The sequence below is a fragment of the Amaranthus tricolor genome, chromosome 4 (assembly GCF_026212465.1).
Source record: "Amaranthus tricolor cultivar Red isolate AtriRed21 chromosome 4, ASM2621246v1, whole genome shotgun sequence".
NCBI lineage: Eukaryota > Viridiplantae > Streptophyta > Magnoliopsida > Caryophyllales > Amaranthaceae > Amaranthus > Amaranthus tricolor.
Genome location: NC_080050.1, coordinates 1284200 through 1300523, shown reverse-complemented (window position 1 = coordinate 1300523; position 16324 = coordinate 1284200). Strand labels below are relative to the sequence as shown.

At 30.6% G+C, this 16324-nt stretch overlaps 2 protein-coding genes across 5 annotated transcripts; both read right to left on the bottom strand.

Moving 5' to 3' along the window:
• Positions 1-675: 675 nt before the first annotated feature.
• On the bottom strand, positions 676-3614 carry LOC130811395 (xyloglucan endotransglucosylase/hydrolase protein 24-like). Its single transcript, XM_057677689.1, has 3 exons — positions 3299-3614; positions 2385-2578; positions 676-1284 (listed from the first exon to the last, which is right to left on the bottom strand). The coding sequence occupies exons 1-3, from the start codon at positions 3572-3574 to the stop codon at positions 897-899; spliced, it is 858 nt and encodes a 285-aa protein (XP_057533672.1). The 5' UTR covers positions 3575-3614; the 3' UTR covers positions 676-896.
• A 6625-nt stretch (positions 3615-10239) lies between these two features.
• On the bottom strand, positions 10240-15827 carry LOC130811394 (common plant regulatory factor 1). Of its 4 annotated transcripts, none has more exons than XM_057677685.1 (13): positions 15488-15827; positions 13614-13720; positions 13404-13448; positions 13184-13279; positions 12994-13074; positions 12768-12821; positions 12508-12668; positions 12381-12426; positions 12231-12279; positions 11784-12022; positions 11547-11624; positions 11335-11460; positions 10240-10814 (listed from the first exon to the last, which is right to left on the bottom strand). In XM_057677685.1, the coding sequence occupies exons 2-13, from the start codon at positions 13671-13673 to the stop codon at positions 10581-10583; spliced, it is 1269 nt and encodes a 422-aa protein (XP_057533668.1). In that variant the 5' UTR covers positions 13674-13720; positions 15488-15827; the 3' UTR covers positions 10240-10580. The 4 variants fall into 4 exon arrangements, with proteins under 4 accessions (XP_057533668.1, XP_057533669.1, XP_057533670.1 ...); XM_057677686.1 differs by having other exon boundaries at positions 13614-13708; XM_057677687.1 differs by having other exon boundaries at positions 15498-15684.
• Between the last annotated feature and the right edge of the window lie 497 nt (positions 15828-16324).

The following is a 16324-nucleotide window of genomic DNA, read 5'->3' as shown; positions in this document are numbered from 1 at the left end:
TTTTAGTTCTTCCTAAGTCAAAGTATTATGAGAATTATGGGTTAATTTAATGATTGAATATTTTTACTTTTACGGGTTTTTTCTTTGTGAGAAGGGTTTTATTCTCATCCTTTACATGAAAGATTAATTTCCTTCTTTCCCTGTTTGTAGGTTTCTCTAGCCTACTTCACATAAAAAGAAAAACAATAGTAAATAAAGTTTTGAGAAATTATAATAAGATCACAAAATTCTCAATTGAGACGGTCCGCCATGAGAAAGTCCTAAGTTGGGCTAAACATTCCAACTAAATTAATTAAAATATTAACATTCACATATACTTATAACTCACTTTTAATTGTTTAATGTTTAACACATCATTTTAAATGTTAAAATTGAAACTTTAAATATTAAAACACCCAATTTATTTAAAAGAGTTACTTTATACTTATTTTTAAAAAAAATTCTTTACATGATCTTTTTTTTTTCTTAAACCAACAAATAATTAGAACTTTTTTACCATAATTTTTTGTAATAGTTGGCTCAAAGAGCTGACTTATCAGCTAATAATTCTAGCTGATCACACTAGTTAAAAGCTCCGATTAACCGGAATTTGCCAAACTAATCCCTAAGACAAAGAAGTATAAACACGTATACATGAATAAGAGCACATAGAGATTCAAACATTTCTATATGAAATGAAAACTAGAAACTCAATGTTGAGTAAAAAGATCTATTGATAAAACAAATTAAAAACGTATTCAACTATGGCAAATACAACATAATAATATAAAAGTAATTATATTCTTAAAAATCCCTTTTTTTCCCAATAAGTCTTTAAATTATTTATATATTCTTCTGCCTCCCACAAAAAAAAAAAAAAATAGTATCAACAAATAAACATCATATTAGTTATATGATCATGATAAGCTGCATTCAGGAGGGACACCTTGTCGAAACCTCTTATGATCATTACAATAATCATAAATCATATGTTTTCTTTGCATCATCTTCATCCTTTTTCTATCCGAAGAGGAAAGTTCTAGATTCTTCCATTCACTTTCCTTTTGACAATTAAGGGTCCCACTTGATGATCTAACATGTTTACAAGCAGTAATCCTAAAGTCACCATAAGAAGCAATAAAAGGAGCTTGACTCCAATCAGTTTTGACTCTTCCACCCATTGTAGCCCAATCATCTGCATTCCATAAACTCGCGTATATCTTCATTGGTTTGCTTGTTGGGTATGGTACTCCAATTGAATTTCTATTCTTAAATTCCCTAATTGCTATCCCATCTATGGAAAATCTGTAAAACATTCATTATGATTATCATCAATTCAATATTCTGCTCGAAAACAAATTAATACATTGTGAAGTATTAAACAAATTTGTTATAAGTAGCTACATCATGTGATGTGACTAAATGGCACATTGCATATATCATGTGATGAATAGTACTTAAAAAAATTCTGTATAGTATACTATCTTCTGTCTCTAATAGCTATTATAGTTATGGTTATGGACAAGGACATGAAACCAGCATCCCGCACGAAGTCGCAGTCCGGGGGATATCCGTACCCACTTGAGGGAGAGGGCAGGAGAAATTGGCACAGCCAAATAAGACCCCCAGGTAGAAAGATTCTTGAGTTATCACAGTCATTGTAGTAATTAATGTTCATTAATTAATTTTATTTGGTATATATTTCTCTATGCTTGATTTAAAAGATAGTTGAGTGATATCTTGATTGATTCATCTTAAATAATGCTTATTTTCATAGTATTAACTTTTTGAAATTTTCTATCATATGAAATCAAAGATATTAAGGATTAAAATTGTGCATTAAATAGCGTGAAAAACAAAAGTATAACAATTATTAAAAACCAAATGAAGTATATTCTATTACGTCTAGATTTAAATTTATTGCATTGTGATCTTAATTCTAACATGTCATGATATCATTATCAGAAAATCAACTAAATCAAAAAATTTAAGTTTATAGCGTTGTTGCCCCATCATATGTCATATACTCTATCATATATTAATATAAATATGAAATTACTCGACTTGTACAATTATAGTAAATCAAAAATAGTTGTTATTATAATGTTATACTTCTATGCCTCACATTCTCAAAGGGTTAAAGTATTGTGTGGAAGATATGATAGAGAAATAATATTAATTTATGGGTTGATGTTTCAAAATTAAAGATATAGCAAACTTATAAGAATAAAGTAAAATGAAATATGTAGCAAATATATTCTTTAAAGGTTAAATGATATCATAGATAAATAATATTGGTCTATTAGGCCGATGTCAAAGATAAAGATATAGCAAACTCATTAGAATAAATTAAAATGAAATATGTAGCAAATATATTGAAACAAAGAGAGTATGTATATACTTACATAATGTTACTAGGATTCCAAGTAATAGAATAAGTATGAAAATCTGCAGTGGGATCAAACCATAAATGAAATTGTTGCTCTCTATCCCCTTTTCCTTGACTGAATACATTGGTATGAATTGTGTATGGTTCGCCTGTTACGTTTCCCAAGAATTCATAATCTATTTCATCATGAATAGGTCCACCTGATGCCAACTGCATGTACAATAAACAAATCCCATTGAGTATGTTAATCAAACGACTATGTGGAACATGTTTGATTGTATATTAAACGAAATAATTCTTGCACATTTTAATGAAGTGTTGATTATTTAAGTAATCTATTTGTGATCTCTACATCGAATAATTAGAGAGTTTGAATGGTTGATTGACATATAAGCTTGAGGGCTACTCCTTCTATTGCCATATGATTTTAGGATAGAGTGAACTCATCAAATATATTTGGAAGTCAACGCTCATTACTCATGGGTTTGTGGGTATGAACTCATGGGTGCCCCGAAAGTGTGTCCACACAAGTGGGCCCAGGGAGTTAATGTGACGAATTGTCATGGCCTAACATGATATCAGAGCCGACGGTTTCCAATCAACTAGAAGCAAAAAATCTCGATCTCTCATGAAAAATAATGTTCAGGTTCGAAAAGAGCGACATTTTCGCCAAATTAAAAAATAGGGTCACATGTGAGAGGGATGTCAGAAAAAATAACCCACATGTGATCCTACGTCGAATAATGAGAGAGGGATTGACTAGCATATAAGCTTGATACGCTATTCCTCCTATTACAAATTGGTTTCAGGATGGAACCTTATCGAATTTTTATGCAATCAACTCTCCTCTTTTGCGAGTCTTATTTTGCACAATACAAGCTTAATAACAAATTTATCATATACAATCATAACAGTTATACGAAGACTTACGAAAAAAGTGGTGACAGTGCCAGCAGAGTTACGAGGAACAAGTTTGATCTTCATATCGAACTTGCCAAACATATATCGACTCTTGGACTCAAACCCTGATCCAGAAAATTGATCAAGTGAAAGGGTTAAATGCTTCCCATGATCGGGCATTTGGACACGATTATGACCCCATGTAATATGGAAGTTCTTCTTGAAATTACCAGCATTGGCAACCAAAGGAAAAACCCATAACAATAGTGTAACTACTAAAGCTCTAAAACTAGTGCTAATTGCCATGGAATATAATTAACAATATAATCTTGATTAGTTAGTGAATAATAACTTGTTCTACTTAAAAGAGTATTTATACCCAAAAAAAAGTGGGAGGGTAGGGCTTAATTAAGGAAGGTATAAGGATGGTTCAGTTCTTCAGATGTACGTCTACAGTTGTTATCTATAACTTTCTTAGTTAATTGTGCACATAAAGTATAAAGAAATTTATATTTGAGTGTATTTCTAGTATATTTTGTGTATATGGTTGACTTTCTGAATTAGTGATTATATAATATAATATTTGCATGGTGCAACTAATCTATTACATTGATGATCAGTTAAAGACTGGGGAAAAATTATTGGGATGTAAAAGATTCTTATTGGTATTTAATAGTTTATTTTAAGGAAATTCTACGTGATAGCATCGAATATTCATGAAATGTTGATGGTAGTCTCTTTATAAGATTTTTCCACGTGGTAGCATTCAGTTTATACACTATCTAACTGCTGTAGTATTTTTCGTTAAATTCTTGTTAATTTCCGTTTAATTCATCATTTTGACAATTCTACCTTTATTAAATGTTAGTTGTTGTCTTTATAATTTGCCCTAAATCATTTTTATGCTTTCAAATACGCTCTCAAATGTTGTAACAATTTTGTTTTCATCACGTTTAATTCACCTTTTGTCATTTTGAATGAAAACATAATTGTTACAACATTTGAGACCGTTAATAAATCAAACGGTGATTGAGATCAGAGCGTTGATGAATCAAACGGTGAATTAAACATTGAAATATTTTAAGGCAAATTATAAAGGCAACAACCAACACTTAATAAGAGTAGCAACATCAAAATGGTTAATTAAACATAAATTAATAAGAATTTAACGGAAAATGCTACGACAGTTAGATAGTACATAAACTGGATGCTACCATGTGGAAAAATCTTACAAAAGCACTATCATATGGAATTTCCCTTATTTTTAATTATAGAGTAGGCTAAGAGTATGAGAGGACTATGTGAGAAATAAGCATGGTATTTGTCAAGGATTCAACTCAACTAAAAGCATAAACTGATGGTTGAAACCTCATGATATGTTATGTACTCTAACACTCTCCCTCACACGAGAGCTCTTTGGGTTAAAAGTGTGGATTCAACACAGACTTTCCTTGTACATGGCGCTAAATATTCCACTTTAAATGAAGGGTGATTGAGATTTAAACTCGTGACTTTTTGTCACATTGGCTTTTGATACCATGTCAACAAACTAACTCAACCAAAAATTTAAATTGATGGGACAATACTATTTCTAGAAAGTAATATTTGCTTTTGATCCTACTGAGATAAGACTCAACTCTCACGGTTAATAGCTTATTAAGAGTCAAACTATGAAGCAAAGTTAAGCACTAGTCTGTATATAAACTAGGGGTATAGAGATATTTGTCTTTTTAATTTTGCTATCAAATGAAATAGAAGTAATAAAGATATTTTAGTTTGTTTATTAGGAGGATAAATCTAAAAAAAAAAAAGTTATGGATGAGAATTAAAAGTATAGCAAGTTCAGAGGCAGAAGAAACATTAATCAAACTTGGGTATGAGCAAAGTCGTAATTCACTAATTTGTCAAATCATGTTAAGCATATACATACCACTAAAGTTTATATGTTTATACAAATATTTGGGCCACAAATTTGATACTTAATTCTCCTATTTGGATCATTGAATTTTATTTATTTTGTGATTTTTAATCATTTCTAATATCATATAGAAGCATTATAAATTAGTAAGCATGTGGACTAGGGTGTTTGAATTGGAGTAAAAAATGAAGTGTCTAATTATTACTTTGTACCATTTCATCTCTTTTATTTATTACAAGATTATTATATTGTAATATAGATTTTTGATATAAAAATGAAAAAAATAAATATATGAAAAAAATATGTGGATGAGATAAAAAAAAATATTTTGTATAATGATATTATTATTAGGTGAGAAAATATGAAGCCAATGTCAAAAATAAAACTATGTGAGTGTTTCAAACATGTAAAAAAATATTTGGTGTCAGCTTATAAACCAATTAAAAAGCTAGTTTTTAAGTCAAAAATCTTTTTTTAATTTCATCTTTTTGACCATTTTTTATATGACAAATAACCAACAACTAACAATTATTATTAAAATAACGAAAAAAAGTGTAATAAAATCAAATAAACATAAAAATTTATATCTTGTAAAAACCTCAATTAAATTTGTCGCCCTTAAAAGTAAAATATTCCAAATTATTGGAGAAGGAAGAGAAAAGACACTAGAATTATAGACCTCGGGTATGTGCTTCCTACACATTAGCTGGTATCCTGTAGTAATATAGCTGGATAAGATTTAGCATATACTACTACTACTTTGATGACTTGTATATTTTGGCAGTATTGCCTTAAATGTAGCCTGCCCTAGATAGAAACATAATAGTATTAGTATTTATTTTTAATTAGGTTGTTTTGAAAGTCAAATAAAAAATGAGTTTTGTACTATGAATTAGGGTTAAAAGGTGTTTATTTGAGTCATCAAATTAATTTAAGGCGATTTAATGTATCTACATTGAATTTTACGTAATTTTAATTTATTTTAAAGTAGAGTTAAGTCGAATTTAATACTATTTTAAACACCTTTGATTGAAGCAAATACTACTTTCTTACAAAAAAAAATCCTAACTTTCATTTTCACTCCATCTACTTTTAAATAAGCAAATAAAAAAAGTCAAATGAATCTTCTTGAGTCCTAATAGGCGAATATTAATTAGCATCTTCGTTAAGGTTCATGAACAGACTCTTGTTAGTTAATGTTTGACATGATATTACTATAATAAAAACATTAGTGCAATATTCATATATATATATATATATATATATATATATATATATATATATATATATATATATATATATATATATATATATATATATATATATATATATATATATATATATATATATATATATATATATATATATACATTTGAGCAGTACTATTATGGGCATTATTAAACTTCGCGACCCTTTTTATTTTATCACCACCCCTTATATAATGAATTTTCAAAATTGTCTCTGTATAATTTTCGAACTCAAAAACTCAAACATTTCTCTAAAAACTCTCTGAAAACACTCTCTAAACTAAAACAAGCTAAAACTTGAAATCGAATCACAATGGCGAATCAAAATGAGAATGAATACGATTCGATAAGTAATTTAATCGATTCAAATTTTTAAAAAAAATAAAGAAAAAGGAAGAACACCGGTCGTGCTCGACTAGGCCGTGGGTGGGTTGCGTGAAATGTGCGACTGGACCGTGGTTCAGTCGCACGTTTCACACGACCCAATCGCGGTCCAGTCACGCGCTTCACGCGATCCACCCACAGCCTAGTCGCGGGCGACCCCTTTTTTAATTTTTTTTTTTTGAAATTTATTTCTCTTATTTATTTAAATTATTTTTTATTTTATTATTATTTAATATATGTTATATTAAATTATTTAATTTAATAATTTACATATATTATATTCACCTGTGTTTATTTAATATTTTGTATTGCCATTGTTAATTTATTTGAAATTTTAATTATTAAACTAAATTATTATTTATTTAATATTTAATATTTTTGTTTTTTAATTATTAAACCTAATTATTATTTATTTAAAATTTTTATTATTAATGTTTATTTATTTAACGTTTTATTAACTTAATCTATGTTTTATTTTATATTTTAAAGTAAAGTAATATTTATATTGATTATTATAATTTACATACTATTTATTAGTGTTTGAAAATTACTTTACATTTATTTATTTAACGTTTTATTAACTTAGGGGACAATGTAAATTACTATGATAGATTTATTACGGAGAGGGAATTGATTCTATAGATGGATTACATGCTTGGGCCGATGAGATAACAATATGAATTGGTTTTCAATTTACACGTGCTTCATATAAACAAAAAGAAGGACGTTCTAGAGTTAGTTTGTACTTAAAATGTCACCACTATGGTAATACTAGAGTGATTTGCATAACTTAGATAATGCTGCTCGACCTGGTTCTAAAAGTAAAACATGTGGATGTAAATTTATGGTTGTAGGAAATAGTCGTAAACCAGAGGAAAGATCTTGGACGGTGAGGGTGTGTTCTTGTGAAAAAGAAAGACATAACCATCCGTTCTTAGTGTACAGAAATGGTCATGTAAGGTTGGGTCGCGCGCAACTGCCTCCTTCGTATATTTTTTTTTTTTGAATTTTGGAATGAGATTCGATTAGAAATTACCTCGAATTATTGTTCGCGTTTTGAATTCCTTATTTTAGCTCCACAAATTTTAAATTTGATTTAGTGTTTTTAGAGTGATAAAAGTGTTATTAAGTGAGATTGAAATGTTTTATACAAATTTTAAATTCAGAGAGTATTTTCGTCATTTTATTAAAATAAAGGCGACGATAAAATAAAAAGGTGGCGAAATTTAAAGATTGAGATTATTATTAGCTTACACCTAGTAACATTCTTACTTGTAGAGGTGAAGCTAGGGGTCTAATTGAAACCTTGTAGGTAAGGTGTGCTGGAAATTTTTATATCAACATCACAAAAAAAATTTTATTTAAGGAGTCGATATTTAAAATTTAAATGTAATAATAATAATAATAATAATAATAATAATTATTATTATTATTATTATTATTATTATTATTATTATTATTATTATTATTATTATTATTATTTTGGCGGTAAAATTGGTTAATATTATGTTTGTCCCAAATTTGTGCGCTAATAACTTAATACAATTCATTAATTTTGTAAGTTGGGTTAAGGTCGATTTTTGCCAACTCATAGTTAGTTGGCCCTAAATTTTACCCTTGTTACTAATAAGTATAACAAAGAGGTTTTTTCCATTAATCTTTAGCAGGAAATAACATCTATAACTCTACATAAACTATTATAATCAAATATTTTATTCTTCTTTAGGCATATTCAAATTAAATGTCTCATTTTGTTATTAGTTAATCATTTTTCTTTACTTATGACAACTATTTTTTTTCTTATATCCACATTAAATTACCACTATTTTTCTTACTCTTTTAGTGTGGTCCCACATAATCATTTTTATTTTTCTAAAAATCAATCAAATTAAATAAACATTTAATTAAAATACGAGTAGAAGACATAGAAAAAAAAAAAAAAAAGAAAAAAAAAAAAAAAGAGGTCAAGGCAGGAATAAAAAGATAGAGGTGCTTCACGTGAGACTTTTTGGGTACAATCAACATTTTAGCCTGTATTTAAATTTATGTAACAAAGCTAGGTGACAGGACAGATTTACATACACTAATAACTAAACGTTCTTTTAAAGTTATACTCTTTCTATTCTTCATAAGTGTTTTATTTGACTTTTTATTATTTTTAAGTCAAATAAAACTACATATGTAAGAGAAAAATGTAGAATTTTTAAAGTTTTATAGGTGTAAAGTTGGGTTAGTAAGTGTAAAAGTGTAAAAAAGTTAAGTTTAGTAGGAATAAATTAGTAAAGTTAACATACCTAAAATAAAAATGAGACATTTAGGATGACTTGACTCAATAAGAAAATGAGACACTTAAGATGAATAGAAGGAAGTAATAATTTAATTAATCTCTAATTCTCTATAATTAGAATTCAATTAAAGAGATGTTCTTCTAAAAGCTCCAAAAGATTCTTCCAGGAATAAATTAAAAAAATGTAGAAACCAGACTTTAGAAGATTTTAAAACTTTGTAAGAACTAAAAAGGGGATTGATTAACAAATTCGTTAGCGTAGTAATTAATGTCTTAAGATTTAAGAGAGTCATTTGAATACATTTTTGTTTATAATCACACTATCAGGCTTCACAATTTATTTTTTGTATTTATGTTAAACTCAAAAACTCATATTAAAGAAAAGTAGTTAGACACCAGGTCTATGTTAGATAATAATAACACCAATACACCACTATAAGTAAAATATGACAATAAAAAGAAAATCAAAAAAATATAAAACATTTAGATATCACAATACTAATTATACATTTGATGAATAACTTGAATAATACTTGAGATTTTGTTTATAAGAAACACGATGTTACAATTAAGGAAAATAAAATTAAAGGAATATCTTACACAGTTCTAGCCTATATGAGTCTTACATTGGTTAAAATTTGCTTAGAGATACAATGAATGTAACCATTATGGTGTATCCAATGGTTCTATTTCAAAAACCATTTCTGAGCAGCCAGCCCTATAACCTTTTCCGCACACACAAATGCATATTCATGGTAAATCTTTCTAAGATATTCGCTCCTTTTACGGATTATAATATAGGCTAAGAGAAAGGAAAGACAATGTGATATTTAATCTTAAAACTTTGCCTGAAAAAGACGATACTTACTTCTAACTGAGACAAAACTTTATTCTTTGCCCCTTTAGAACATCAATGCTTGGGAATTTTTATTACATTATGTATGCCCAATCAAAATTAATCACATAGATAGCATATCAAGATTTATGTTAAAAATCCATCAACTAGTATATATAAACACAATACTCATTAATTAGCTTCTAACATGGCATTAAATATTCCTTGGATATACTAGTATATATAAATATAAAATAATGCCTCTTAGGTAATTTAATTAATTATAATATAAAGTAGAAGTAATAAAAGTATACACTTTATTGGGTAGAAAGGTATTCCAACAAAGTAAAACACTCCCTCATCTAAATCTAAAACTCTTGAATATACATTTATGTTTATGATCATTATAAGTGGCCAAATCTCGGCACCCTGAATTCTAATTAAAAACACATCAGTCTGCCATTGAGAAAAGCCTTTTTCACTAACAATTACATACTTCCTTCAAAATCTATATCTTCCTAATCCAATTTGTGACATAGTTAGCACTTCACACTAATTTTGGTCATCAATTATAGCCCAAAATTACAATATCATTCCTATATCTTTATGGCTTACGGGTTACACGTTTCTTCGTCCGCAGCTCAGCCAGCTGCCACTGCATCAGCTCTCGGGTTTTTCAGCAATTGATGGAACTTGGTACCTGAGTTAGTGGTTTTTTCGTACATGTCGGTTCCTTCCTCTGAAGCTCTAACAGAACCGGAATTGTTCATCCTTGATAGTAAGTTCTCGGTGCTGTCTGAGGGATTGAGTTTAATATCGACATTTGTTATGCTGTTTTCTTCTCCTTGTCCGGATTGCAAGCTTTTCAATTTTTCCTGTATATGCAGCACTTTATAAGAAACTTGATAATACTTCTTTATGGGTGTGTTCGGTAAATGGGTTATTCATCGGCTTTTTGGTTGGCTTGCTTCTTGGTTTGTCGAACAGCCAAAAAAAGTTTGGTTAACGAGTATTATGTCGGCTAAAAGCTAACTTTTAAGCCCAAAAAAAGACATTATCACCAAACTCAACACTTAGCAGGTTCAACAAGACAACTATCTAGCCTATAGGAAGTAATTGTGAATTTTTAGGCAGGAAATCTTCATTACTCTTTGAGTATGGTACTACACTACTACTACGATCAATGTAGCATAATTCACTAACTAATCGCCTTTTGAATTTGCGATTCGCTCAAATTTGCCGAATAATAGCCCAAAACCAACCATAATTGCCCTTTTTCGATTTGCAATTCGCAAAGAGATTAGCGAATCAAATGACACGGAATACAATGATTTATTAAGATAAGGTGTAATCAGAACATAACAAAAGGGGTTAAAGAGGAGCAGTTAGTATTACCGATAAGGTAGCATTCTCGAGACGGAGTTTCTGAGAGTTCTCCATCAGTTGATTAATTTCGGATTTCAAACCAATGTTTTCAGCACTGAGGCCCTCCACTCTTCTGGCAAGTTCCTCAGTTTCGGCCTGTGTTTATTCAAGTCAAAGAAACAATGTTAGATCCAATGAAGCTTAAGGTTGTTGATCAACTAAAAATAAAATCACCCACTTACCTGTTTCCTCAACCTTGACCTTCTGGCAGATTCTCGATTTGATTGTTTTCTTCTCTCCTTCTTCAGCTCCCGCTCATTCTGAACCAAGTTATAAGTGGAAAAAATACATTAATGCTTGCTTGTGAGCAAAAAAATTTGTCCTAAATCCAAATAAACTTACAGCTAGAAGTAGAAAACTTGCAGGACGGCAAAATACACCAAAGATAAGTCGGAATCCGAAAAGTAACAGTTTTTTACCTGCACCTGCAACCAAGCTTCAGTAGACACAGCTGCGTTAGGAGGAGAAACAGCAGCAGAGTTTCCTTTCACATTGATCCCAGGATTCCTCAGCTCCAATGTGGTGGCCACAGCAGGAGAAACAACAGTACCCATTGCTTGAGCAGTGGCCCCATTTACAGGAGTAACGGGGACTCCCATCAACTTATCAGCAGGAGAAATAACAGTCTTCGTCTCAATTTTTTTATCTTCAACTGCCACTACAATATTTTGAGGATCAAGATTACATAATTTTTTTAGTAGATCATATTCATGTCTTAGCTCATTCTCTCGTATCCCGACACGCCAACAATTTTTCTTTTGAATAGATAAACATGTTCACCAAAAACTTTTTCTCGAATTGATAAACGATTCAAATTGGCCTGACTACTGAATATTGTGACATAATAATAGTTTACTTTAGCATACCAGTAGTTGGGGTTCCTTCACGGCTTCTCTTCCTTTTGACTTGATAAGCCTGGCACAAGTGTATGAAATCAGAATTCAAGCAAACACAGAAAATTGTGCACAAAAAGGGAATAGATAATCACAAGTCAGGAATATGGCCAGGCCCCTTACTTCTGTGTTTCCATCACTTCCGATACTAGAACCTTCAGTTTCAGCACTAAACACCAGAAATATGAATGTAAGTTCAATATGCTATTCAACTACTTTTAAAGAAAAGCTCAGGAACCTGGTAATGTACCTCTGTGACACTACATTCTCCGTATCACCCTCTGCCTTATCAGCATTGCCATTCCCAATTGACATTGCAAGGCCATCAAACCCCTTCAGCTTTTTAAGTAAACCTTTCTCAGCATTTCCAGATGATTTCACAGGTGTGTCGATGCTCAGAGGAGTAGCAACCTGAATAAAGATCCAAAATCCAGATAATCACATTACTGAAGAGCCATTTCAGCATACTTCAATAGAACAATGAAATCAGAGATATGAAAATCTTTGTACCGGTATTTCACTCACAACAGGGGAAGAGACCCCTTGACCATGAGCCTGTGAACCCTACACACACAAAAAGACAAGTACAACGATATTGATGCTTTCTCTTCTATGACGGGGTAGTATTCAAATGTCACTTGGGTACTAGATATGGATCCTTCATTGAAGTTTCCATTTATGAAAGTGCTTTCTAACTAGCAATGCTTATTTTGTAAGGGGAGAGAGGAATGCTTACCAGAGGGATTGCGGGATGAGCATAAACTCCTCCTGGTGCATAGATGGCAGCATAAGGTGCCCCATAAGGCGGTACCATAGGCTGGAAATGACAGAAAGTTTTTGTCAAAATTTAGGAAAATAGAGATGCATCGAAGACACTGAGATTATCAAGGATAACAAGGTACACCCAATATCCTTATGATAAATACCTGTGGAGGTCCCCACATATACGGGGGAGGCGGGTGCCCTGGGGCAACAGCTGAGCTGAAATAAGGTGGCAATGCAACTCGGGGGCCATAATATGCCTAAAGAAACATTTAATGTTACTTTAAATTGATTTAGTTTGAAACAGTGCACAATTTGAACTTTGGATCAAGAAGTGGATTTAAGACATAGTTAAACTTCAAGTATGGAACTTGAGCAACTAACCTGCATGGCTGCCCAATCAGGATAAACATGAACACCATTCTGTTCCTGTGAAAACAGATAGACAGGAATGTCAAGTTGTTCAGTATAGAAGATTGAAATGATGACTTATTTGGTAATGCATCCAAAAACCCCTTTCTAGACCCTTCCATGAAAAGGAAAAATACAAGATAAGCCATAAAAAATATGAAGATTCATGAGTTCTCATCTTACAGTTGCAGGTGGAGATAATTTTTCTGACTTGGGAGACTTTGGATCCTCACTGCTTCCCATGGCCGGTCACCAAAGCCAAATTATCAACCTAATATCTGGCACAACAACTGATGATCTCAACAAGTCGGTCAATTGGGCTTCAAACTTGATCCATGAATGCAAACAGGATGCAACAAACAACATCTAATCACACCCTTCTCCCCAAAACAAACAAATAATTATGTATCTAGAAATGTCACTCAAACTAAGTAATACTCCTAGCCCCTATGAGCTAAAAATAACTCCTAAATGTTACTAAAGTGGAGGAATATCGGTTCCAAGGCCAGATGCTTCCCATCTAATTAATATGGGAGATCATTTCCAGAAACACAATTCAAAATTAGATAAATCTGATGTTCAGACTGAATAGGTCTAGTCTGGAAAGGAGGATACCCAAAAAAAGTAAACCATCAGGAGAATCCATTTTCTTGAGCCCTCTATTACACAAGCTATGATGCTAGCTTTTAAGCTAATAATTAATCAACCATGAACCATAAAGTAAAGCTTTCAAGCTTAAAGCTCAATATTAGATCATATTAAAACCCATCATAAGTTTCTAAACTATTTATAAAAGTACATCATCTAATCAATCTGATAGCTGAACCATCAAACTTGGTTTTTTTGGTTGGTGATAAGAATCAACCTTATTAAGCTGAAATTTAATTGTAAATTTTAAATTTTACAGTATCTATTGACAAATTACTAAAAACCACTTCACCATAACTTAAATTACTCAGAAAAGTGAGAAAATTATGAGAGAATTATCTCCTATTCTGTTCTGCCAAATCAACCTTAATAACCTAAAATTTGATTGTGAATACAAAGTTAAAACATCTCTTGACAAACTACTAAACATCCACTTTACCATAGCTTGAATTACTCAAAAAAGTGACAAACCCCAAATGAATTCTTTTGTATTCTATCATGTCAAATCATCTATAATTAACAATCTTAATCTCGAGATTAATATCCAGAAATAATGATCACTTCTATAAATGGTAACTTCACCATCAAAACAAAACAAACTTAACAAATTCAAAATTTTAACTTTATGCGTCAAACCTATCTATAACAGAATCTAACCAACGACCCAATTCTTTTCTTTTTACAATGGTTAATTGGAGTAATTCACATCACATGATCATAATATCCATCACCATCAATAAGCTAGATATAATATACATGCAGATAATTATATGTACTGCTCAAATTCTTGATTCAAGTTTTATTTTATTTAATTTTTTAAAATTGTTAATTCTCCAAATTTTATAATATAACCCCTATAAATTATTAAATTTTAAAAAAAATTGTAACTACAAAAAAGGAGATAGAAGAAAAGTAAAAGGGTAAAACTGTCAATAGAAAATCTGACCGACCACACAAAAGTAATGAAACCTTTGGAAATCAGGAATGACACGGCAGTTACACCTCCACAATTAAATTACAATTTTAGCCCTTAAATTCTCTCTCTTTCATGTCACTCCTCACAACTTTTTTTACTTTTGAATTTTTTTTTTTTAAAAAAAATAAAAAAATGTTAATAGCACTAGCAGTACCAAGATTTTAGCTGTTCATCATGATTCAACCACCTCAAGAAAAATATGCTTCAACTGTTCTACTTCATATATACACGCAAAGATACGACGTCGTTTAAATCTCTCGTTTTCAAATTGAATGAGTTTTGAAAATCATAATAATACTCCATTTCCGTATGCAAGGATTATTGAATTAAGCTACACAGTATATTTAGATTTTAGATAACTAAAAAAAATAAAAAAATAAAAAAGAAAAGAAAGAAAATATCAAGTTAAAGAGAAAAGAAAAAAGAGGAATACCTTCTAATACCTTGGAATTGGAATAGAGAAGTTTAATGGTGGAAAAAAAAGGAAAAAATGGAGTTATGGCGAAGAAGAAGATCTAAAAGCGCAACATTGTAGAGGAGAAGAGAGGAAAAAGGGAAAGTAAGAGTTAGAGAGAGAAAGAGAAGATGAGAAATGGAGGTAAGGAAGAATGGGGGAGGTGAGGGAGAGAGATTATGGAGGCGCCAAGGTTACATTCCACGTCATACTACACGTGTTAGTGGGTGTGGTACGATTAAGGTGCTTTCGTAATTCTAGCCCGTGGCGTGCCCAACCCATCATAAATGACAATTGGAACAAATTATTGGACCAATCAAACAGATCATGTTGTGTCGGTTTTGAATTTGTGTTCGAGTCATAGAATTCTTTAACCGAATCGAATTTGTTTAGTTAATTGAGTAGAAAATTACAATCTTAATCTGATCTAATTTCGACATACTTACCTTGTTTATAGTTTTCTGTTTTAAGGTTTGTAATCCTTAATTTTAATTTTTTTTTTGTATTTTAATTGTTTATTTTGTATGGTTAATGAAAATTACGAAAATATAAAATGAATTAAGTTTATGTTTAATTGATTTGTTTCGAAATTAAGTCGTTTAATTAAACACAAAAACTTAGGTGAAACCGTCTCACTTGTGAGACACGCCTTATTGAGGCGGTCCAATTGTATATATTTTTTTTACCAATTTCACAAATTAAAATGTCAATTTCGAGTGTTAAAAGACCAATTTCAAAGACTTAAAATTGACATTTAAATCATAGAATTTGACATTTTTAAGACTTAAAAGGTTTATTTCAATACTTAAAAAACCA